Here is a 24165-nt window from a genome sequence, read left to right as displayed (position 1 = left end):
GGGAAAGTAGCACTGTCAAGTCCTCAGCAGCTGGCCAACCTTCTGAGCTGCAGTGACAGCTCACGGGGGACTATCAGAATAGGAACACACCAAATTCCTAAGGCTTGAGGGATCTGCCTGAGGCTGCACAGCCCTCAAGTGGCATAGCAGGCTATTCCTAAGAAGGAAAGTGTTCCTCTCTTACAGGTTAATGCCCGTAGTAGCAGTAGGTAGTAGTAGGTAGTAGTTTCATCAAACCCCACATCAAAACTGCTATGTCTAAAGCAATCATTGACAGGCAAGGCTGGTTCTGTGCTGAGGAACGGCCATGGTTCGCAATTTAACTGGAGAGGAGAGCTAGAGTTAGAGGTGGAGATGGAATAATCTAAGGTGGAGAATCAAGGGGGGCCTCCTTTGATGTCTACAGAATGAAGTCCAGCCCCATCACCGTACTGCTGGAGGCTCACAGTCTAGCCCCAGCATGAGTTTTCATCTGTAATCCCCATTACTGCCCCTTTGACCCTTTCCAGCTGCAGCAGTTGGGCCACTCATTCACTCTTGAAGATAATCTGAATATTTCCACTTCTCTGCCCTTTTCTGAATGCCTTCCAACTTGCACTCTGCCTCTGTCTTTCCTGTTCTTCTCAAAGGAGCTCAGTGGAGATGCCAAACCACAAGGCCTTTCTGCTCATCACAGTCAGTGTCGATGTCTCCCTGCCAGAGCCCCCTAGCAGGCTGCTTACCTGCTTCTCTTTTGCTGTACTTGTCCTGCCCTGCTCTGTAGCTCTGGCTGGATTTGAGTGTGAATGTGCCCGACTTTATTGATTAGATTGCAAGCATACACTTCTTGAAGGTGGTCATGGGAACACAAGTAAAACGTTGATCCTGATTCCTGACCCACTGTGGACACCCTTGAAATATAGTTTGCCTACTTTCACTTCTCCCCTTTGTAAACTGGGGGTCATTTTTTGTACTTTGAGATTATCACAGTAGATAGCACACAACAGGCAGTTAATACACATAAATTAAGAAACTATAAATTCAGGGGCCAGGCATGGTGGTTCACACCTGTAATCCTAGCACCCTGGGAGGCTGAGGTGGGTGGATCGCCTGAGGTCAGGAGTTCCAGACCAGCCTGGCCAACATGGTGAAACCCCACCTCTACTAAAAATACAAAAAATTAGCCAGGCATGGTGGCGGGCGCCTGTAATCCCAGCTACCTGGAAGGCTGAGGCAGGAGAATTGCTTGAACCCATGAGGCGGAGGTTACAGTGAGCTGAGATTTCGCCATGGCACTTCAGCCTGGGTGACAAGAGTAAAACTCTGTCTCAAAAGAAAAAAAAATAGATTCCAGCCTGGACAGGATTTGGGAGCTGAGCTGGTGGTCAGGCCAGCACGCAGGGGCTCTGTAGGGGGATCTCCCATACCCAAGAGAAGAGGGGGACAGAATTAGTGGGGAGTCTCTTCCCCAACCCTAGACTTTCTCCCCACACACTAGCATTTAAGCCTGTTATGAAATGAGTAATCTCACATAGTTCAAATTCCCTTGTGAATTTCAGGTAGGGTCAGAAATAAGCACTTTGAGCAGCAGCAACAAATAAGAGGGTTGCAGCTCTTGGAACTTTTAAGGTACAATGGCACCCTGGGAAGAGCTCCAGGCTGAGGGGAGGAGACTGGAGCTTACCTCCTTGATCTTTTGCAGGTTCAGAGCCCTCACCTGGGATGTGAGAATTTGTCCTAGAGGGGGCTGGTTGGTCCCCTCGCCTCTAGCAGCCCATGGTTCTGTGATATGGGGTGTGGGTTTTCACATATGACAGCTATTTACTTGGTTTCCCAAATGACTTGTGACCAGGCCCTAACATTTCCGTGAACCTCACTATGGCCCATCTTTAAGGGTGTGAATGAGGTATATCAGGCAGGATTTTCTATTATTCCTTATCAGTTTCAAGGGAGGAAGCTCTCTGTGTTTACTGGTGGGCTCCTTGCAGGGAAAATTACATGTCCTTACAAATTAGCATGAGGACCTTTTATAAGTCATACTTTAGTAACAAGGATGATAATACAGACACTGTCCACAGTTTTTTCCCCATATTGTTTTCTATTCAAGGGAGTATAACAATTGCAAAATTAACAAAACCTTATGATGTGGTGGTTTTACAAACATGGAGGTCAAATGACGTAAACGTCAAGAATTGTCTTAGTCTTTTTGGTTTGAAAACCAAAATCAAACATGAGTGAGTCATTCTTTCTTCTGAGAATTTCAAATCACTAAAAAACTGCAAGTATTTTCCCTGCGATCTCATTCATTCATCCCTTATACTCCTAAGAGCTTGCATTCCATGATAAAAATGGAATTTACTTGGGAAAGTTTAATTACTGTTAACATTTTTCATTTCATTGAATTACTTGCACTCAAAGTTCTAGAACTCAGTCTCATTATCACTCACACAGCTGTGTTTTAGGACATTTTCTACCTGTAGCCTGACACATGGTTCAGAACAATAATTTTTATGTCCCCAAAGTTCAGTTAAGTCAATTGTGTTCCATTTTGATGTAAACAAGTTCCAGTGACAATTAGAAGTTGGCAAAGGTGGTCTTTCAACCCCTGAGCTTGTTGGCTTTGCTTTTTTGTTCTTCTTGCTATATCTTCCTCCTCCAAGAACTCTCTGGCTCATTTTGTCACTACTGGAGAATTCCCTGGTAAATGAAGTCCCTGTCAGAGATGGCAGACTCAGATGTCCTTGGGGAACAGCTGGTGACCTGAATGTAGTAATGGGGAGAGGAGGTGCTCAGGATGGGGCTACTAGGAGCTGGACGGTGCATTTGTCATTTAAAGGCATCAGAATTCAGAATTTTTAAAAAACCCAGTGCCTAGCAATTAAACACACTCCCCAGTAAAATTCAGCCCACCAGCTTCCAGTTTATAATGTGGGCTTAGCTTGTTAAAGTGTCCCCCCCATGTCAAGAACAGGAACCTTGATTTCTGAAGAATAGAAAACTTGCAAAAGTTAAAGGCTGAATCTTCAGCTATAGGATGATCTGTGTAGGCTTGAGTAAGGATTTCTTTCTTTTTTAAATTCTTTTTCTTTTTTTTTTTTCTTTTTTGAGATGGAGTCTCTCTCATTCAGGCTGGAGTGTCGTGGCGCTATCTCGGCTCACTGCAACCTCTGCCTCCTGGGTTCAAGCAATTCTCCTGCCTCAGCCTCCCGAGTAGCTGGGACTACAGGCACCCCCACCGCACTTGGCTAATGTTTGTATTTTTAGTAGAGATGGGATTTTGCCATGTTGGCCAGGCTGGTCTCAAACTCCTGACCTCAGGTGATCTGCCAACCTCAGCGTCCCAAACCGCTGGGATTACAGGCGTGAGCCACCACGCCTGGCCTTGAGTAAGGATTTCTGGACAGGGTTTGGGAGGCCTAGAGAGTAAAGGAAGGATCCCTGCCTATCATTTAATACTATTTGGAGTATTAATAAATTATAGTGGTAGAAGTAGCAGCAGCAGCTGATGTCTACATGGGAAAATAACTCCAACTAACTAACATCATTTCAGTAGACTGAGAAATATCTCTTTAAATCCAGCATCCGTGCATGAGAAAAGAGAGAAAAGAAGCTTTTATCTGCCTACTACACTGTAGAATGTATTACCTATTTTCCAAACAGACCGAGTCTACATATAGAGCTAACATAACAAGACTCTCCCCTGGGAATCCTAGTTGTGGTTTGGGTCTGAAGGCAGGTTTGGGCACATCTGCCCTGGTCAGTCACCTCATTAACTTGTCAGTGATTTGCAACAGGGCCTTTGGTCTCCTCATGCGGAGTTCAATTCCACAGCAACAACTGCCAAACTGTGTGACCCAGCATGACCCAGGCCAGGCTGGGTGCAGAGCTCAGCAAATGCAGGGCCACACTGAACTTGTTATTGGCAAGAAATAAGGGCTAGCGATACAGGTGCACTCAAAAGCAGGGCACAGTTTGGGGGAAATAATCTACTATATAGGAAAATAGAAAGCACTTAGTATAAGAATACCTCTTTAGTACAAATGTAACGTCTGACTAATTAGCTAAGATGAGGAATTATAATGGTTTTAGGAAATAAAAGCAAATTTCTCCTTTCAAACAACCATATTCAATAATTTGCCAAGAAATCCACAAACAGCTGTCTCCAAGGTGCTTATTTCTCGATAACACAATCTTTTTTTTGTTTATTTAGTATTTTTTAGACAGAGTCTTGCTCTGTCGCCAGGCTGGAGTGCAGTGGTGCAATCTTGGCTCACTGCAACCTCCACCTCCTGCGTTCAAGCGATTCTCCTGCCTCAGCCTCCCAAGTAGCTGGGATTACAGGCACACACCACCATGCCCGGCTAATTTTTGTATTTTTAGTAGAGCCGGGATTTCACCATGTTGACTAGGCTGGTCTTGAATTCCTGGCCTCAAGAGATCTGCCCATCTCAGCCTCCCAAAGTGCTGGGATTACAGGTATGAGCCACTGCACTCGTCCTCTATCACACAATCTTAACAGCAACGAATAATAATACCAATAATAATAGCTTTCCATTCATTCGGCAAGTAACCATTGAGCACTTGCCACATGCCAGGCATCCAACCAGGCCTTGGAGGCCTCAGTCGTAAAGAAGAAAGTCCCTGCAGCCTGGAGCTCAGAGCCAAACCGAGAGACAGACAAGACTCCCCTCCGGCCACTATTTCTGGCTGCCTGAGGAGCGCCAGGCACTGTTTGAGGTGCTCAAGTCACATCAGGGAAAAGATGAGACAAAAATCCTCGCTCCCACCCCAGGTGGACAATTTGGTGCCCTGGCTTGCTTTGCATGGGAGCATGTGGGGGTCAGGGCACAGGGAGCTGTGGGTTAGCACTTGAGCTTGAACCGGGTGGAATTAGAACTCTCCTAGCCACAGTCTGAAGGAGAAGCCTTCTGTCAGTTTCTATGGCTGTGTAACAAATGACCATCTACATGGTGGCTTAATACAACAGAAATGTATTCTCTAGAGGCCAGAAGTCCAAAAGCAAGCTGCTGGCACTGCCAGGCTCCCTCCACGGCTCTGGGGGAGAACCTGCTCCTTACCTCCTTCCACTCCTTGTGGTGTCAGCAGTCCTTGGCATTCGTTGGTTCCTAGCGGCCTCACTCCAGTCTGTGCCTCTGTCTTCACATCGCCTGCTCCTCTATGTGTCCACATCAATCTCCCTCTGCGTCCTCCTTATAAAGGTGCATGTGGTAGCATTTAGGGCCCACCTAAATCACCCAGGAGAAACTCTTCAGCTCAAGAACCTTCACTTTATCAGGTCTTTTGCCGTCTAAGGCTATAGTCACAGGCTCTGGGCTTAAGACATGTCGTATCTTTTTTTGTGGCGCAATTCAGCTCCCTACAAGTGTTCAGACAAGGGGAACAGCCTCCGCTCGAGCCCTGAAGTGGGAAGGAGACAGGCTGGCACGTTTGAGGGACTGAAACGTGACTAGAGAGACGTTTGACCACAGTGGGTAAGGAACCCGGCAGCATGCAATGCAGCTTAAAAAGCTGACAGGGGCAGGGTAGGTTGGCTCATGCCTGTAATCCCAGCACTTTGGGAGGCCAAGGTGGGTGGATCATGAGGTCAGGAGTTCAAGATCAGCCTGGCTAACATGGCGAAAACCCGTCTCTACTAAAAAAATACAAAAATTAGCTGGGCATGGTGGCGGGTGCCTGTAATACCAGCTACTGGGGAGGCTGAGGCAGAGAATTGCTTGAACCTGGGAGGCAGAGGCTGCAGTGGGCCGAGATCGTGCCACTGCACTCCAGCCTGGGCGACAGAGTGAGACTCCATCTTAAAAAAAAAAAAAAAAAAAGAAAGAAAGAAAAAAAAAAAGCAGACAGATTTTCCTGCATAATAAGACATTTTTGAAAGATTTTAAGAAGGGAAGAAGCAGATTGGATTTATGTTATAAGATGATCTGGTGCTGTTTGGAAAATGTGGCTGGTGGCAGGTAGGTAATGTTAGGGAAAACCTGTTACGAGGCTGCTGCAGTCATGCAGGTGGGAAGTCTTGGTGGTTTAGTGAGGGGATGAGTGTGCAGGGTAGGGAAGTGGATGGGAGGTGGACATATTTGGGAGGCAGACTTGATAGGAATGAGGAGACTCACCTGGCGCAGTTGGGGCAGGCAGTTAGAGGCATGCGGGCCTCCCAGGAGAGGTGTAAGCTGCTGTGCAGACAGTGGTGCCTGCTCAGGAAGCACGTTTCAGGGGCGATCATGAGTCCAGGTTTGGACTTGCAGCGCTTGTGGTCAGTTGGATATGTGACTGGCACTCAGAAAGAAAGGTCTGGGTTAGGGAGGGACACGGAGGGATTGTCTGACTGTGGGTGAAGTTGACCCCTTGGAAATGGATGCTTTGGCTGGAGAGAAAGTGACAAGAAGCCAGGGCAGCCCTGAAGAGCTCTGGGGGAGACTCCAAACAGGAGGAAGAGGGGGCCACAAGACCCCCTCTTGTGGGAGCAAATCAAGGCAAGGCCAAGGGGCAGGGATGCTGGAGAACAGGGCAGGCAAGAAGGAGGGAGAGTTGAGTGGGTTAGAGCTAGTCAGGGAGTTCACCAGGAGCCCTTAGCCTTGTTTAGGCCCCGCAGAAGACGCAGATGCCATGTTTTAAAATGGGAAAACCCTTCTCCAGTGGCCTGGAGTAAGGGGTGACCTTGTTGTTCAGTGGCAAAGCCATGTCTCCTGGTTCTCAGTGCAGGGTTCTTCCCACTGCACCATGCTGCCTCTTAAGAACACAGTGAAAATCTCGAATGAGTGTTACTCCAGGCTAAATCCCTCAGTTGCCCCTATTTCATTGTGAACAAGTGCGGTTACTTTAAGGTACAAGAAAACACTCTGCCACTGAAGTCCAGTCTCTGGATTGTCTACTGTTGATAACACCTTTTGTTATTTATTTTGATAACTCTTCCTGGTACCTAACGGGCCTTTTTCCTGCAATAGGGGAGGCTCCTGGAGGCACTGCCAAAGGATTTGCGAGTGATGTTGTAGTGTCACCCAGTGGCTGACTGGTTGAATTACAATCAAGCCTTAAAAACGAGGGAAGCATTAGAAAAGAAAGGAATGATAATAATAATGGATTAAGAATAATGAGACTCATAAAAAGGATGAATATATTTAAAAGAATATTTATTTGTTAATTTTAGTTGTGCAAGTTTTAATTGATCATGTAATCCATGAGTATATGTTTAGAATTTATACTGTGCAAGACAGTGGTCAAGATGCTGAGGTGGAAATAAAAACGTACATGAATCCCTGGCTGCAAAAAGTGTACCAGAGGCCAGGCGCAGTGGCTCATGCCTGTAACCCTGGCACTTTGGGAGGCCGAGGGGGGCGGATCACTTGAGGTCGGGAGTTCGAGACCAGCCTGGCCAACATGGCAAAACGCCATCTCTGCTAAAAATACAAAAATTAGCCAGGCGTGGTGGTGGCCGCCTGTAATCCCAGCTACTTGGGAGGCTGAGGCAGGAGAATTGCTTGAACTGGGAGGCAGAGGTTGCAGTGAGCTGAGATTGCACCACTATACTCCAGCCTGGGTGACAGAGTGAGACTCTGTCTCAAAAAAAAAAAAAAAAAAAAAAGTATACTAGAAGACATCACCCCAAGCAGATATTAAGCAAAGTAGCATGCACAAGGCAATAATGAAAAATAGGTGATGACGTTATTTAGTCATTAATTATTTTAGGGTAGATGTGGTAGTTTGGAGGGAAGTGAAATTGATGAGGACTGCAGTTAAATGGAAGCAGAAACCTTGAAGTCAGAACTGAACAGCCTCAGGTCCTTTGTCTCATGTCTTTGAGTCTCAGCTTCCTCCTTTGGGAATGAGGTCGTAGATACAGGGATGACTTTCTGCTTTACAGGGTGGTAAGGATTCCATGAGAAGAATGTATTAACACACTGTTGTGTTGTGTCTAGATTCGTACATGGTGGCAGTTATTACTGCTACTGTTATGATTATTATATTTTTGGAGGGATGGCAGAATTTGAGCTACAGGTAAAGAAAGGCTACTCTGACCTCATGGAAACAAGTGTGATTGGGGCAGAGGGTGGGGGTGTGGAAACTGCAGGGAATAAGGTTGGGGGGTGTGCGGAAAGGAGATTGTCCCCATTGCAGGTGTTGGTGAAAGCAATGACACCAGGAAAGGGGTGACTGAAGAAGATTCATTGACAGTTGCATGGGGCAGTGGGGAGAAGATCAGGGTTAAGGAGATGTGAGAGATTGGTGCTTGTGGAACCCGTGCAAGAGATGACAAGACCATGGGCCAGGTGCTTGGCAGTGGGAGGAAGGTAAGATGGGAGCATGAGATTTGGGTTTTGGTTCAAAGCGAGATGTGATTGACTTGGTCATGAGAAGGACGTGGAGAATGAGGGAAAGAGGGTGACAAGGCTGGCAGCTGGATGGTGAGCTTAGATGATGCCAGGAACAGAGTTACTCTCTTCAGTGACAGGGAAGGAGGAGGCAGAGGGCTGAGCTCAGCTTTGACCCAATGTGTGAGATGAATTAACAGGGGAAGAGGATGCAAGAAAGTTTCTAGAAAACAGTTGGGGATATAGGATAGGACCAGAAAGTTAAATTTGAGAACCACAAAAAATAGAGGTATTCAATTAATTCAATTAATAACATTGTGTCCTAAAGAAACTTTATAAAAGAACATTGAGTGTATCTGGATAGACTGTTTTTAAGTGTAAAAATAAGAAGAGGCTTGAAGGGGTTGAAATGTCACTCCGGGCATGGCATGAGCGTGAGTTAGTGGATGAACCCTCCATTGTTCTAGGCTCAGGCTCAGGTAGGGGGAAGAGGAGAGGTTTAGGTGAGAGACTGACTGGTCCAGGTGTGAATCTGAGCTTGCTAGGTGTGAGAGCCTGAATAAGTTACACCTTCCTTCATCTATATGGGGATCATAGCCTACACTATTCAGTGTTGCTGGTTGCATTAAATAAGGTAAGGTATGGAGCATGGCAGCCACATAATCCATAACCAAGCCTAATAAATACATTCCTTCCCCTTCCTGTGACATTTTTGATGATAAACGTCATGGTCTTAAGAGTTCAAGGGTGATTTGGAAAATCTGTATAATTAGTATAACAAAAGCATCTTTCTTGTTTGTTCAGTTATTCATTTATTTATACCTTGCACTGATTTATACCTTGCATTTAATTATACCTTCTGGCTGAGAAAGAGCAGGAAGTCACAGCAGAAAAAGTGTGGCTGTACCTGTATTTGTAGTTGTTTATTTGTAGTGTTTCTCCTAGTGCTCCTACTGATAAAATGACAAACGATTTCTTAGATTTTTGTCATTCCCCATATGTTTTGGTCCCTGGGGCAACCAGATCATTGCCAGCCAAAAAGGCTGATTTGAAGATTTTGGTTTTTAAAAAGTACAGTACATACCCTCTTATCTTTTGGTCTCTTTTACTAAGTTGTTATGAAATAAAAGTAATTTTATCTTAGCCCTGTTCAAGAGACATTCTAGACTTAGGCAACCGACAAGGGACAAAATCCTAAAGGAATGCCCTGGCCTCAGAAGACAGGGAGGCCGGCGCTTCTGTGTCTGCTCTCATCTCCTTCATCCTTTATTTGTACAGCTGGCCCGAGAGCCTACTGCTGCTCTAGGGAGGCGCAAATAACAGGTTTGATGATACGGTGTCAATTCGGCCTTTGAACCAAAAGAAAGAAAGAGATGATCTAGTGGCTTCACATGGCATGCCAAAGTTTCCTCAGCTGTCAAGCTGATTGTCATTTCTGGATTCAGCGGCTCTGTCTTCTGACTTCGAAGCTGCAGAGGCAGTTGCGTGTGCACGTAGCCAAAAAAACCCAGGGGTGCTGTGCATCTGAAAGCCAGTCATTCCACTGGGTGGTTTTTCTCTTTTTGCTAGACTGACTCTGGCACAGCAACTTGTTTTATAGCAGGTTATTGTTGGTGGTGGAGAGTGCAGGGTTAGGACTGGGTGAAATATTTCTTTAAAGATTTTTTTTAGTGATGAAAAATTCCTGTGATTATTTAATGATTCTCTAGTTATAAAAATGTCTTTTATGGGCCTGCTACTTATGTCTATTTGTCCTGAAGTGAATTCTATTATAACCTTATGAAAAAGTAAGCCTACATATTTACCTGTAAGCACAAGTTCTTTTACTGACCCATTCTTTTACATGAAACAATTTAAAGAAAATAGAATTATTCTCTGTATGCTGTGAATAAATTATTTACTCAAATTAGGTGAACTAACAAATGACTGTTTCAAAGATTGGTGTTTGGGAAATTTTGGTGAGCAGCTTTCTGACAGATTTTGTGCTGTTATTTGAGGTTTAATGTATTTCCTTTAAAAATTTATCATGTAGCAAAATACTTATTAAAATACAAAAAAAAAAAAAACGCACTAAATACAAAATCACAAAGTCTTCATAGTTGTAAAAAAGGAGAAATTTATGTTAGTTTTTCCACTTGCAAAGTAGGGGTAGTATTTGCCATTGCATATGGTTGAAATAAAGGCATAACAACACCTACATTATAGCTCAACAGCAAAAAACACCAACATCCCTGTTATTCAGAGTCATTGCTCATGGTGTGAAGTTGTACTCTGCACAGTTTGCTGTGGAATCATTGCCATTTTGCATAATTACTGTTAACCAACGTTCTAGGAATGACAATTCAGAGACATAAGACAGCATTTACCCTTATCCCTTTGCATCCATGAGGAATTGGTTCAGTTCCCCTCTGGATACCAAAATCCATGGATACTCACGTCCCTGATACGAAATTGCATAGTATCTGCATATAACCTATGCACATCCTCCCAAATACTACAAATCATTTCTAGGTTATTTAGAATTCTATGTAAATGCTATATACAGTATACAGTTGTTATACTGTATTTTAAATTTTTTAATTTTTGTTGTATTGTTCTTTTCTGTTTATTGATTTTCAAATATTTTCCATCTGGATCAGTTGAGTCCTCAGAACGGAAGCTAGGGATATGGAGGGCCGCTTGTCTTGCCTTGGGGTAGAAGTGGGCTACCTTATTATTTTATGAAGAGTTTGTTGTTCTCTGCCTTTCTTACCATCATGACCTTGGGCACTTAGACTCGGCCTTCCCCTCCAGGAGCAGAGGTTGGGTGGCTGTGGGCTTGGGAGGGACAGACAAGTGAAGAGGGTATGATAGTCATGGGTGAGAGTGTTACTGCAGAGGCACCTTGGAGAGGCATCTCCTTCTCCAGAACAGGGGCAGGAGATCAGGGGAATCTTTCCACTGCAGCCTTGAGAGATCAATCAGCCAGAGGCAGAGAGGGGGCGCTCCCAGGACAGGACAGCCTGCGCAAACGCTGTGAAAGAACAGAGCTTGTCTAGAAATCTGGTGCAGGGAGGTCAGGGTGGCAGGCTGGGAGGAGGGAGGAGATGGTGAGAGACAGGAGTTAGCATCCTTCAATAATGCAAATAACCATTCCCTGCTTTACTTTTTTTTTTTCCTCCCGAAGTATTTTATATGGGCAGGGTGCAGTGGCTCACGCCTGTAATCCCAGCACTTTGGGAGGCCAAAGCAGGAGGATCACTTGAGGTCAGGAGTTCGAGATCAGCCTGGCCAACACAGTGAAACCCAGTCTCTACTAAAAATACAAAATTTAGACGGGTGTGATGGCACGCGCCTGTGGTCCCAGCTATGGGGGAGGCTGAGGCAGTAGAATCGCTTGAATCTGGGAGGCAGAGGTTGCAGTGAGGTGAGATCACACCACTGCACTCCAGCCTGGGAGAAAGAGCGAGACTCCATCTCAAGAAAAAAAAACAAAAAAAAAAATAAAGTATTTTATATGGCATTTTCTCAAATCAGCACACATTTCTATACTAAATGGAGTTTTATTATTCTTACTGTTGTGTTAAGTATTTCCACTCCTTTTTTTTTCCCTCTGCAAACTTCCCATTAGCTCACTGGATTCGGTATTGCATGCCTATAATGAAACACATTAAAGAGATTTATAGTCAGTTAACTGGCTGTCTCTTTTTCAGTTACCCTTTTATATTCAAGCGTGCATTTTGGTATGTATCTAAATAATACATTACTGTAAAGTACTGCATTCATAAAAGATAATTTGGGGAAGTTTATGTATAAATTGCATGCAAGATGAAAAGATAATTCCCAAACGTAATGAAAAAGCATTTATTTCCTGAATGTTATATGTAGAAAACATGGGAGCTTTTAAATTATGTTAATTAATCTGATTTCTAACACAGGTTAGACAGAAAGGTGCTCTGAAGTCATTGTTTGTTTTTACTTTTAGATCGTAGTTTAGAATTTGTGCAGTCACCTATTGTAAGTTGATAAACCCTCACAATGCCCCAAATGGTTTGTGCTTACGTAATTACACTTTGTATTTTATTGTTGTCTTTTTCATAATACATATTTATGTATTTAAGTTTCCTTTAAAATTCTAAGCTTTTAGCATTTATATGGATACTCAATAAATAGTAGCTATTTAACAATGATGAATGAGCATGAAGAAAAGGGCAAATGCATATAAAATATAGTTTTGATTTGTAAAATTTAGGCAGATGTTAAAGGTTGTCAATCATGTGTGTCGAGTTAATGACTTAATGGTGAACAAGAAGTGGTAATTAATCTTTATTATAAAATCACTTCTGCTGATGGTAAGATGTACACAAAGTATGAGGTTGGTGAAGAAGTAATTGCGGTCTTTGCCATTGCTTTTAAAAGGCAAAAAACCACAATTACTTTTGCACCAACCTCATAGAATGTAAAATTGCCCTGGCTTGTGTTTTCACTTATGAGACATGCAGTTTCTTTTATGTCCTAGAAATGTTCATTTATAAACATCTATTTAGGGAAAGTGTCTGTTCTTTTGTTTCTCTACTGGTGGGATTATATGACATACTATTCTGTGGCTTTTCTCCTTTAACAATTATCCATTTATAATAATAACATATAATAACAATAGTTAGCATTTGTTATGCCAGGCACTATGCTAAACACCATTACATGCATTATTCTTTTTATGCTCATAAGCCATTGACAGATAAAGATGCCAAGGAACAGAGAGGTTAAGAAACATACCCAAGGTCACACAGCAAGTCAGTGTGGTCCTGGGCTTCAAACCCCGGAGGCTGACGCATAGCCTGGGTGCTCAGTCACTCTGTTTCTCCCTCATGAGCTTGGGGAGGATGTTCTATGTCAGCCTGAACAGATGGACTTTGCTGGCAGCTTGCACGTGCTTTTGGGGTCCCACACGTCTTCCTCAGACCTGTTGTTTCTGTGCTCAGGCTCTGGGGGACTTCAGCTGCTGGCATCTGTGTCTGTCAGGGCTTTTTTCAAAGCCCCGGAGGCACAGTTGGCAGGCACTCCATACCCATCACCAGGGCCCTCAGCCAAGGAGATAAATACCCCCACTCCCTTCCCCTAGGGCGGGATAACACTGAGATGTGGGCTCCCCTCAGGGTTAAGTCCCAGGCGCCCACAGTATAACTGACCTGAAACTGCCCCTTTCTTGGCTGCCTTCAGTTCCATGGGTCGCGCTCTGTTCCTGACCTGCACCTCCTTCACTTCTCAAATGGAGAAGTTGGTCTCATTGACTTCTCGTCCTCTGTGTTGCTCCTGGAGCACCCTGATGAAGTCAGGCTGTGAGGGCTTTTGCTGTTTGAAGGCACCCTAATTTATTCACTGAGTCTCAGGTTGGTGCCTTTCCCATGGATTTCCGGTTTCTCTTGCTATTGCATATAACACTGTGGTGAATGTTCTTGCACTATTCTTACGGGGCTCCTGCCCCATCTCCCTCCTGGTGTCTGGGCCTGGCCAAGGCCAGCAGCACTATCTAAAGTGACATCCCACCTGGGCACGGTGGCTTACACCTGTAATTCCAGCACTTTGGGAAGCTGAAGGCAAGCGGATCACCTGAGGTCAGGAGTTTGAGACCAGCCTGGCCAACATACTGAAACCCGGTCTCTACTAAAAATACAAAAATTAGCCGGGTGTGGTGGCATGCAACTGTAATCCCAGCTACTCGGGAGGCTGAGGTGGGAGGATCACTTGAACCCGGGAGGTGGAGGCTGCAGTGAGCCGTGATCACACCACTGCACTCCAGCCTGGGAAACAGAGTGAGACCCTGTCTCAAAAAAAATATATAATAAATAAAAATAAACAAAGTGACACCCCAAGTGTGGATCAGGACCAGGTGGGTCTTAGTTACTGTTTCTTCTCGTCAAGGTGCTCTCTGACCTTCTACCCAATGTGGGGTTGACCACATGAGGAGCTCTGGCCTTCATGCTATGGGATTGTCTGGGGCACTTTGGTTGAGCCCTGGTTTTGGAGGGTGGCTGCCTAGCAAAACACTTCCACTTGCCCATGAAGTATTTCCTTGATGGGATTGCACAACATTGGGTTGCCAGAGTAGGGCTGGCATGCTGATTTCGGGTGACTCCAGTTTTTATATAGATGCGACTCTGCGAGAAATATTTTGCTCAGGGCCCTGCATTCCCAAGGGGCAACCCTGTATTAGCCCTGGAGACCTAAGACATCTGATCTGAGCAGATATCTCCTAAACCCTGCCAAGCTTTTCTGTCCATACATCAAGACTTACTTGCTTATTTAATGCAGTCATCCATGCTGTTTTGTGAAGCAAGAAGTTATAAAATAATTTTTCTTAAATCTTTGCAAAAATTTTGAGAGGTATGAAATATTGCAAGTCGAACTCTTGACCTCAGGTGATCTGCCCGCCTTGGCCTCCCAGAGTGCTGGGATTACAGGTGTGAGCCACTGCACCTGGTCGGGATATCACTTTAGATGGTGCTGCTGGCCTTGGCCAGGCCCAAACCCCAGAAGGGAGATGGCGCAGGGCCCTGAGCCATGGGTTCTGAGGTAGGAGCCCCATAAAGCTTCTTCACTTAAAACAAGAGGTGGCCTTTTCATTCATGGAAAGCTGGATTACATAAATTTAATGTGACTTGGAGATTAATTCCAAAATATGACTAAGAAATTAGATAAAAGCAGCCAAAAAAGAAATGTTGTCCTTCGAAAGGGCAGGCAAATCATTAGTTATTTGAAGTAAATAAAAGATCTGGCAGTTTCCCTTACTCTATTTATGTCACAAATATAAAGGTAAATAAAACTTTGATTTTTTAGTTTCTTGCTTCATTAAAAAGCCCAAGATCTCTAAATTTGATTGACGGAATGAGAATAGTAAGATAACTATAATCACTTGATATATGTGTTTCTGTGCACACACATACATACATACTGCACACATACATACATATACACATGTGCAGTAATTGAAATTTATCATATAGCTTAATTCAGATTGAAAAGGGCAATGCCACTATTTCTTATGTCTTAATTAAGTCAATCATTTTCTTTTCTTGTCTTGTTTTTCCTTTCATTTCCTTTTCCTTTTCTCTTTTCTTGTCTTTCTTTTCTTTTTTTTTTTTGAGATAGGGTCTGTCTGTGTCACCCAGGCTGTAGTGCAGTGGTACGATCAGCTCACTGCAACCTCTGCTTCCCAGGCTCAAGTGATTCTCCACCTCAGCCTCCCGAATAGCTGGGACTACAGGCCCACGCCACCATGCCCAGCTAATTTTTGTATTTTCTGTAGAGATGGGGGGTCTCACTTTGTTGCCCACGCTGGTCTTGAATTCCTGAGCTCGAGTGAACCTCGTGTCTCGGCCTCCCAAAGTGCTGGGATTACAGGTGTGAGCCACCATCTCCAGCCATTTGTTTCTATTATTAGAGTTGTGCAAATCTAATTTCCAAGTCTTCTGTAGGCCTGAATGACTATATGTTTGTGTTAGAAGACGGTAATTAAGAATTGCACCCCCCATTTCTTTTTAATTTTCCTTCTTAGGGTCCACCAGGACCACCAGGGCCACAGGGTCCAATTGGACCCCTGGGAGCCCCAGGACCCATTGGGCTTTCAGGAGAGAAAGGAATGAGAGGGGACCGCGGCCCTCCTGGAGCAGCAGGGGACAAAGGAGATAAGGTAAGCCACATCTTATGTGGAGATTCACATGAACCACTCACCAGCACTACTGCACGACTTTTTGTTTTTGTTTTTTTTAGACAGTCTTACTCTGTCACTCAGGCTAGAATGCAGTGGTGGGATCTCAGCTCACTGCAGCCTTCGCCTCCCAGGTTCAAGCGAGCCTCCCACCTCAGCCTCCCAAGTAGCTGGGATTACAGGCACATGCCACCATGTCCAGCTAATTTTTGTATTTTTTAGTAGAGATGGGGTTTCACCATATTGGCCAGGCTGGTCTCGAACTCCTGACCTCAAGTGATCTGCCTGCCTCGGCCTCCCAAAATGCTGTAATTACAGGCGTTGGCCACTGTGCCTGGCCAGCACTGGAGTTTTATAACCACGAGTAGTATATACTTGAACCTTACAATAAATGAAGTCCCTGAACTCCTCTGCAATAATTCATCCTCATTCTTGGCCCCTTTCCAGAGGAGCATGCTCTTCTGGACCTTTAAATACATGTGTGTACGCAGTGAGAAGTTATATTGTTTCATGGCTTTTTAAAAAACCTACATGACATTAATTATATGCACCACACTGAGTTTTCTCTTTTCACTCAACAATATGTCTTAGAGGCCATTCCTTATCAGGCTATGTAGATTGAACTTATTCCTGAAAAAACATTGTATAATATGCCAGAGTATGAATAAAACTATAGTTTACTCCCTGTTGATGAGCACTTGAGATTCTACCCCAACTTTGGGTAGTGCAGATGTGCAAAAAGAATCCTATCAATTGCCTGTGTTCACAGTTAAGGGTTTGTTACTCTAGGATCGAGATTCCGAGTGTTAGATTTCTGTTCACAGCATGTTGAATGATTTACTTAAATCAGTACTGCTAGGCTGTTTTCCCAAGTACAAAAGAAAAGCGCAAGAATTGGTTCTTAAATGTTGGCTTTTAGACTCATCAATGTAAAAAATAAGTGACAATGACTGCTCAGCATGTTTAAAGATGAGTAATTAATTGTTACTATTTTCAAGTAAATCAGCTTATTAATTTAGTAATTTTTATCTCTTTGTTTAATTTTCTGGGATTTTAGGGTCCAACTGGTGTTCCTGGATTTCCAGGTTTAGATGGCATACCTGTAAGTATCCCTAAATTTTCTCCACTTTTTTCAAAAAAGCAGAAGTACTCATCAGAATCCTTAAAACCACATGTATATATACATAAAATATATATTTATAGAAACCACAAGATATATATTATATATAGCAAAAATTTGCTATATATACCACAAGCACCGTAATATATATATATATCTTTCACCATAATATATATCTACATATATACAAGATATATATTAGATATACAAGATATAGAATACCTTACGTTGGTGCAAAAGTAATTGCGGTTTTTGCTGTTACTTTCAATCCCCCGCAATTACTTTTGCACCAAATATATTATATATATAAGATATATATAGTATGTATACTATACAATATGTATCTTGTGTTTTACATATATAAAATCTATAGTATATACGATATATAGCTATCTTACATATATTTTATATAGTATCTTATACCTTACATATAGTTTATATATCATAATATCTGTTAATTATATATTATATAACATGTATAAAATATGGTGCAAGATATATATATGTTATGGTGCATGGTATATATTATACATAGCAAACTCTTTTTATATTTTCTCATTTTAGTGCATGAAAGGGTGTTTACATTTAAATTTTGTACAATAACTCCCAGAGCAAAACACTTTACTTGGAAAGCAACGTTTTCCAACAGGTTAGAGAAAAAATTCCAAAATATGAGCTAGGTATACTTGTTATGTCAAGTACAATGTTCTTGAAATTAATGCATACTCATAAGGAATGTTTTTATTTGCTGATGAGTCCTAATATTTGTAGTGAGCTTAATACTCTCATTTCTCATATGAAAATGGAATGGAAAACAAAAGAGGTATGTGGGGGCTTTATAATTCATTATAGTATTTCTAAGGATTTTAAGGAAGGTCCCCTCCTCAATTTCCCAGAGTACTGCAAACTAAATTAGTTGAAATTTGTTATCTTAAAAAAAATTTAGGTTTTATTTTTACATGCTACATAGCCTTTTGGGGTAAAGAGAAAGTTTCACAAAACTACACAGTAAATGTGTGAATCACAATTGCCAAAATTTGAGTATTCATATTGCATAACCTTTATGTAATGATATTTTCGCAAAAATGCTTCACTTATAATTTTGTTTTCTGCAGGGGCACCCAGGGCCTCCTGGACCCAGAGGCAAACCTGGTATGAGTGGCCACAATGGCTCAAGAGGTGACCCAGGGTTTCCAGGAGGAAGAGGAGCTCTTGGCCCAGGAGGCCCCCTAGTAAGATACCCACAGTTCATCTCAACAGGAATCTTAAGTGAACAGGCCCTATGGTGGAACAGGCTTGATGTATTCAAGAAACAGAGTTAATACAAGTGTGCCTGGAGCATTGTCAACAAATGGGAGTGGCTGGGGGATAAGGACAGAGAGATAGGCAGGACTTAGAACATGCAGGACTTTGTGGATGATGGAAGGAGGCTAGATTTTCTTATCCATGTTAGGTAAAGGCACTGGATGGTTTTAAGGAAGGAAGCAACATGATCTGATTGATGCTTCATTAAGATGTCTCTGGCTGCTGTGAAGAGAATAGATAGTAGGGAAAAAAGAGCAGAGAGACCAGGTAGCAAAATGTAAATTGTTTATCATTCAGGGTTAATTGCAGAAACAAACCCCACTAGGTATTTTGAACAGAAAGGGATCTGATACAGGGATTCTGGCACTTATTATAATAGTTGGAAGAGTAAAACTTAGGACCACACGAGACCACTGATTTCAAAGGTTCACAGCTAGCTGAGATCCAGAGTCAGGAAGCTGTAACTGCACTGTAACCACTGCCTGTCACCCCACATCTAGACACTAGCAAACAGAACACTCAAGTTTCTGCTTTCCTGCTTGGCAGCAACAACAGACCAGGAAGAGAATCTCTTCCAAACTTCTGCCTTCCACATCTCCTAGGTGGAACCTAATTCACATCCAGCTATAAAGGAGTCTGGGCAATGTAGTTTTTATCTTTCTAGCCCCTGTAATGCAAAAAAATATATCAGAAAAGATTTGGAATGGATGTCCAGCAACAGTTGATAGTATCCAGCACTTGGGGGAAAACTTACGGCTCTTAGCTTTTATTTTCTTCAGAATTTTGGACTTTCATTTAAACATAACTAGAGCAAGAGCTACCCCCCATATTCCCTTTCTTTCTCTCTTTTTCTTTTTCTCACTTAAATAAAGATCAGAGATTATTTGACCTTTCCAAATTGTTTTTCTGTGATTTTTTTTTTTTAGCATTTCTCCCTTCCTTAATTAAATATCATTTCACAAGTTTCTTTCTAGAAAGTTTTCTTAGCATGACCACCATAATCATTCATTCTGCTGTCACTCACGAGTCTTCCTTTTGCTCCAGATTCTAGAGGAACTGATCTGAACACTAAACTCAAAAAGAATTTTCCATACTCACATTTTTCTTCTGGTATCAAATAAGAACATCCACCACCTTTCATTGTTAAGTTTTTCAACCATCCTTTACTTTCAAACTCAGCCATTTGAAAACTCAAGTGCAGTCTGGTGAATGCACATTTATTAAGCTCCTCAAATCAGGCCAAACCTCATTCTACAGATTCATGAGCATTCAAGAGAGCAAGGGTTCTCAGGTTTTTTTTTTTTTTTTTTTTTTTTTTGAGACGGAGTCTCGCTCTGTCGCCCAGGCTGGAGTGCAGTGGCGCGATCTCGGCTCACTGCAAGCTCCGCCTCCCGGGTTCACGCCATTCTCCTGCCTCAGCCTCCCGAGTAGCTGGGACTACAGGCGCCCGCTACCACGCCCGGCTAATTTTTTGTATTTTTAGTAGAGACGGGGTTTCACCGTGTTAGCCAGGATGGTCTCGATCTCCTGACCTCGTGATCCGCCCGCCTCGGCCTCCCAAAGTGGGGTTCTCAGTTTTAACTTTAACATAGCATGCAGTACCAGCCACAATCCTGAAGTTTGCCATAATGGTCTCTTTGCAAAGCAACCAACTTCCCCTTGACTCATTTACTATACAGACACCCCTCACTTTGCACAGTAAAGTAAGAATGACCAGGCAAGCTAAAAACCACGCAAAGAAACCTTATCAACTGATGAGAAAATTAATATTGTCCCATGACTTTTAAAATGTTTTGTTAAAACATTAGAAACTTTGCCAGTTATATAAGGAAATGAAAAAACTAAATATTTCTTTAATATACTGTAATTTGAAACATTGAGAACCAAAGTGTTTTATTTCTTTGTAAAAACTTATCAAGAGTAGTTTCAACAGTACTTGCCTTTTTCTCATCATGTAACTTGTGATACTAAAGGAATATGTCTTTTATATTTTGAGGAAGTATGATACTCCTTTCTAAGTTCGGATCTGTTTCCAGTGTTGTGAAATATCTCTCAGGGTTCCTTTAATGTGAAGTTTTCATCTGTGTCACTTTACCTAGGACGCTGTCATCCTTTTCATCACAACCACTTTCCTGGCTTCTCTTCACTAAGTTCCTCTGGCTGCAAATAGTCTCTCAAATGACAACAATCTCATTATTCCCATGATCAGCTATTGCTTCTATAACTCCACTTATGTTTTATTTGAATTTCATTTCCAGCATTACCATTTTCATTTCTTTGCTTCATTTTCATCATTATTGGCCGATTTCCTCTTCCAACTATCCATTTTTGTAAAATGTTATTCGGGTTTATTGCTGGGAGATAAGGAGGCAAGCCAGCTACAAACTTTGCTGTCTGTGTCTGTGTGTGTGCTCTGAATAATATGTGTGCAGGGGCCAATCACAGACAGACTTTGACAGAAATCATTGAAACTGACCCATTAGTCCCAGAGATCTTCTTTGGATCAACATAGAAATGGATCCTTCTGATCTTAAAGTTTGAAACCTACGTGTTTTATCTGAGTTCCTTCCTCAGGAGAGGACCCCCAGGCCTCTCAAGAAGTATCAAAGAACTGAAACTCACCAGATCATGGCATCCAGACAATGAGATGCCAGACCCCTGATTTTGTTTCCTTACCTAGGTCCTGTTTTCCAATACATTGTTACATTTCTTCCCTGCTATGTGAACCCCTAATTTTAGTCAGTCCAGGAGATGGATTTGAGACTGATCTCCCATCTCCTCAGCTGCAGCACCCAATTAAAGCCTTCTTCCTTGGCAGTAGTCGTCCTCTCAGTCATTGACTTTCTTTGCAACATGTTTTGGTAACATCACGTGATCATGCAGTAATCACAATTCGCATCTGTTATTTATATAGCAATTTGTGGGCTGAGAGGATAGCAATGAAGTTTGTACGTTATGCAAGTACTCAGTTAATACACAATGGTGACTGAAATTTGAACCATGTTGTTGGAGAACTGGTGTTGTTTAACTTAACTGTGAAACTGAAATTCATTCAGACTGGAACTGTGCAAAGCCAAAACTGCAGATACTACCAAATCTGATTTCTCAAGTAAATTGTTGATGCAATTTAACCTTATGCTGTTAAATATCTCCCATCAGAAGCCAAGTCAAGCACTCCTCTAACAGAGATTAACTTTGAAATGTATATATCTTTCATATGAGCTTGATATATAAAGATGGTAGGATTTTTATGTGGTAACCAAGAGAAGATAATATTAAGAATTGAAGTAGGGGCCGGGCATGGTGGCTCACGCCTGTAATCCCAGCACTTTGGGAGGCCGAGGCGGGTGGATCACGAGGTCAGGAGATTGAGACCATCCTGGCTAACATGGTGAAACCCCGTCTCTGCTAAAAAATACAAAAAAAATTAGCCAGGCCTGGTGGTGGGTGCCTGTAGTCCCAGCTACTTGGGAGGCTGAGGCAGGAGAATGGCAGGAACCCAGGAGGCGGAGTTTGCAGTGAGCAGAGATCGCGCCACTGCACTCCAGCCTGGGAGACAGAGCGAGACTCTGTCTCAAAAAAAAAAAAAAAGAATTAAAGTAGGATATTAAGATATTAAGTAGGAAAACCTTGGGGAGGGGAAGAATACACTGAGGTTATTTCATTCACTTTTAAAAAATATCCTAAGCAAACTAGCAACTATATACAAAAACCTTCTGAAAGGAACATGTTATGTTTTTAAAAATAATTCTTAGGCCTATTTTGAATACAAGTACTGAAATGGATAAAATCTCTCTCTATATATACGTTTTACTGTTTCTAGGGCATAAATTAACAATTGCAAAATTAGTTATTTGTAGGAACAATGCATGTGTTTTATATTGTAAGGAAATATGAAAATTTTCTGCTAAATAGCTATATATGAGTAGATATTCTGTCTTAGAAGATTCCTTAACAGATCTTAACTGAATATGGAGTAAATATATGTGAGAACCTTAGGGTGATAATAATATGGAAGAGGATACAGAAATGTCTGCTTGTTAATCATGTCAATAATGGTAATTTTAACTGATGAGTTATATTTTATATAGAAAAGAAAATACTGAAATGGTAATACGCTATTTTCCTGTTAAGTACATACATATTTTATTTTCAGGGCCATCCTGGGGAAAAGGGAGAAAAAGGAAATTCAGTGTTCATTTTAGGTGCCGTTAAAGGTATTCAGGTAAGTATTATGATCATGATGGGTTAAAAATTTTTTTCTTCCAAATAGGTAAGCCCATGCAGGAAATAGACAGGATTTTTCTTCAAAATGTCCCTGAATACACCAATTTTTATAATTACCCTGACCCTCAGGGATGGCATCATGCTTTTGTGTGAAGGCAGTGGCTTTAGTCGCCAGTAAAATTCCAGCACTGTAAAATTCCATTGCTTCTGAACTAGTCAGAACTGCAAGGGATGTATTTATTTCAAGATTTCTCAACTCCTGACATTGTGGACCACATATTCATTTGGTGTGGGGCTGACTTGTGCATTACAGGATGTTGAGCAGCATCCCTGGCCTCTGGCCTCTACTCATTAGACGCCAATAGCATCCCCCACCTCTGAACTCCCCAAAGCGTATATCCAGACATTACCAAATGTCCCCTGGGGGGAAATCACCCCAGTGGAGGACCACTGATTTATTTGTAATTAAAACATTGTAATATTAGTACTTGCCATCCAGTACAGTAAAAGTCACCATTATTGAACTTGAAAATGATGTAAACCTTATAGCACTTTGCTTGATACATTTAATGGTGTGTTTTCAGCAGGGAGTGATGTCCAAATGTTCAGAAATAAACTCTTGAGTGACCACCTCATCTCTCAGATGAGAAGCCATGGATGAGTGATGGGGATCAGTGGAAATGATGCATTAACAGGAAAATACAGCCCATTTTCAAGATGTGTGGTCATTTCTCTTAAGGAAGAATATTCTGCAGCAATTAGATAGAACTAGTCCTAGATTGCTTCTATGAGACCCTAGGTTCTGTGCCATGCAGAATGGACACACCTGAGCAGTGATCGCTTTAGTAAGCTCACCGTTTATGTGTGTAGCCTCTGTGCCTATTTGTCCTTCTTAAACAGCAAGAACGTTGGATTTGTTTATAGCTTAAATGATATATTAATAAACTAAACGTCAACAGCAGGGTCATTCTAGGAACCAGTATGGTGTATTGGAAGGAGAGAACTGAGGCTTACTCTCCACTGTGACTTTAAGCAACTCCCTTAACCTCCTCAGCCTCATGTTCGTTATTTGTGAAAGAAGATTAAAATAATATTTACCCCGCCCCTTTCTTAGTGTTGTTAAGACTGTTATAATAATTTATATTGCAGCACATTGTAAATGGTAATGTCCCATATTAGTTATAGTGAGCATTTTTTTTGTAATTGTGGTAATAGAGGACATGTGACATACAAATATAGAAGGGGGATGAATATAGAGAATTCCTTATCTTAAGGGGAAACAGAAGATCCCTAATAAAAATGATCTGTAGATCAATAACCTTTGAGAGACAATGTTCTTAAGAGTCTATATCCACTTTATACTCATTCTAATGGCTATGATTAAAAAAAACAAATCTAGCAATTGTTGGCAACTACATGGAGAGTTGGAGCCTTATGCATTACTGGTGGGAATGGACAAGGGTGCAACCACTGTGGAAAATAATATGGTAATTCCTCAGTAAATTAAACATAGAATTACT

At 42.2% G+C, this 24165-nt stretch overlaps 1 protein-coding gene across 1 annotated transcript in view; it reads left to right on the top strand.

Annotated features, from left to right (window-relative positions):
- Positions 1-24165, top strand: part of COL4A4 (collagen type IV alpha 4 chain) — a 163432-nt gene that overhangs the window by 27517 nt on the left and 111750 nt on the right. Inside the window, exons 5-8 of the mRNA XM_003821828.5 lie at positions 15841-15975; positions 17051-17095; positions 18229-18345; positions 22575-22643. Of these exons, the coding sequence (XP_003821876.2) occupies positions 15841-15975; positions 17051-17095; positions 18229-18345; positions 22575-22643 (366 nt within the window). The remainder of the gene's footprint in view (positions 1-15840; positions 15976-17050; positions 17096-18228; positions 18346-22574; positions 22644-24165) is intronic.

The sequence above is a fragment of the Pan paniscus genome, chromosome 13 (assembly GCF_029289425.2).
Source record: "Pan paniscus chromosome 13, NHGRI_mPanPan1-v2.0_pri, whole genome shotgun sequence".
NCBI classification, from domain to species: Eukaryota; Metazoa; Chordata; class Mammalia; order Primates; family Hominidae; genus Pan; species Pan paniscus.
Note: the sequence above shows the minus strand (reverse complement) of the source record. Positions and strands in the feature narration are given on the sequence as shown.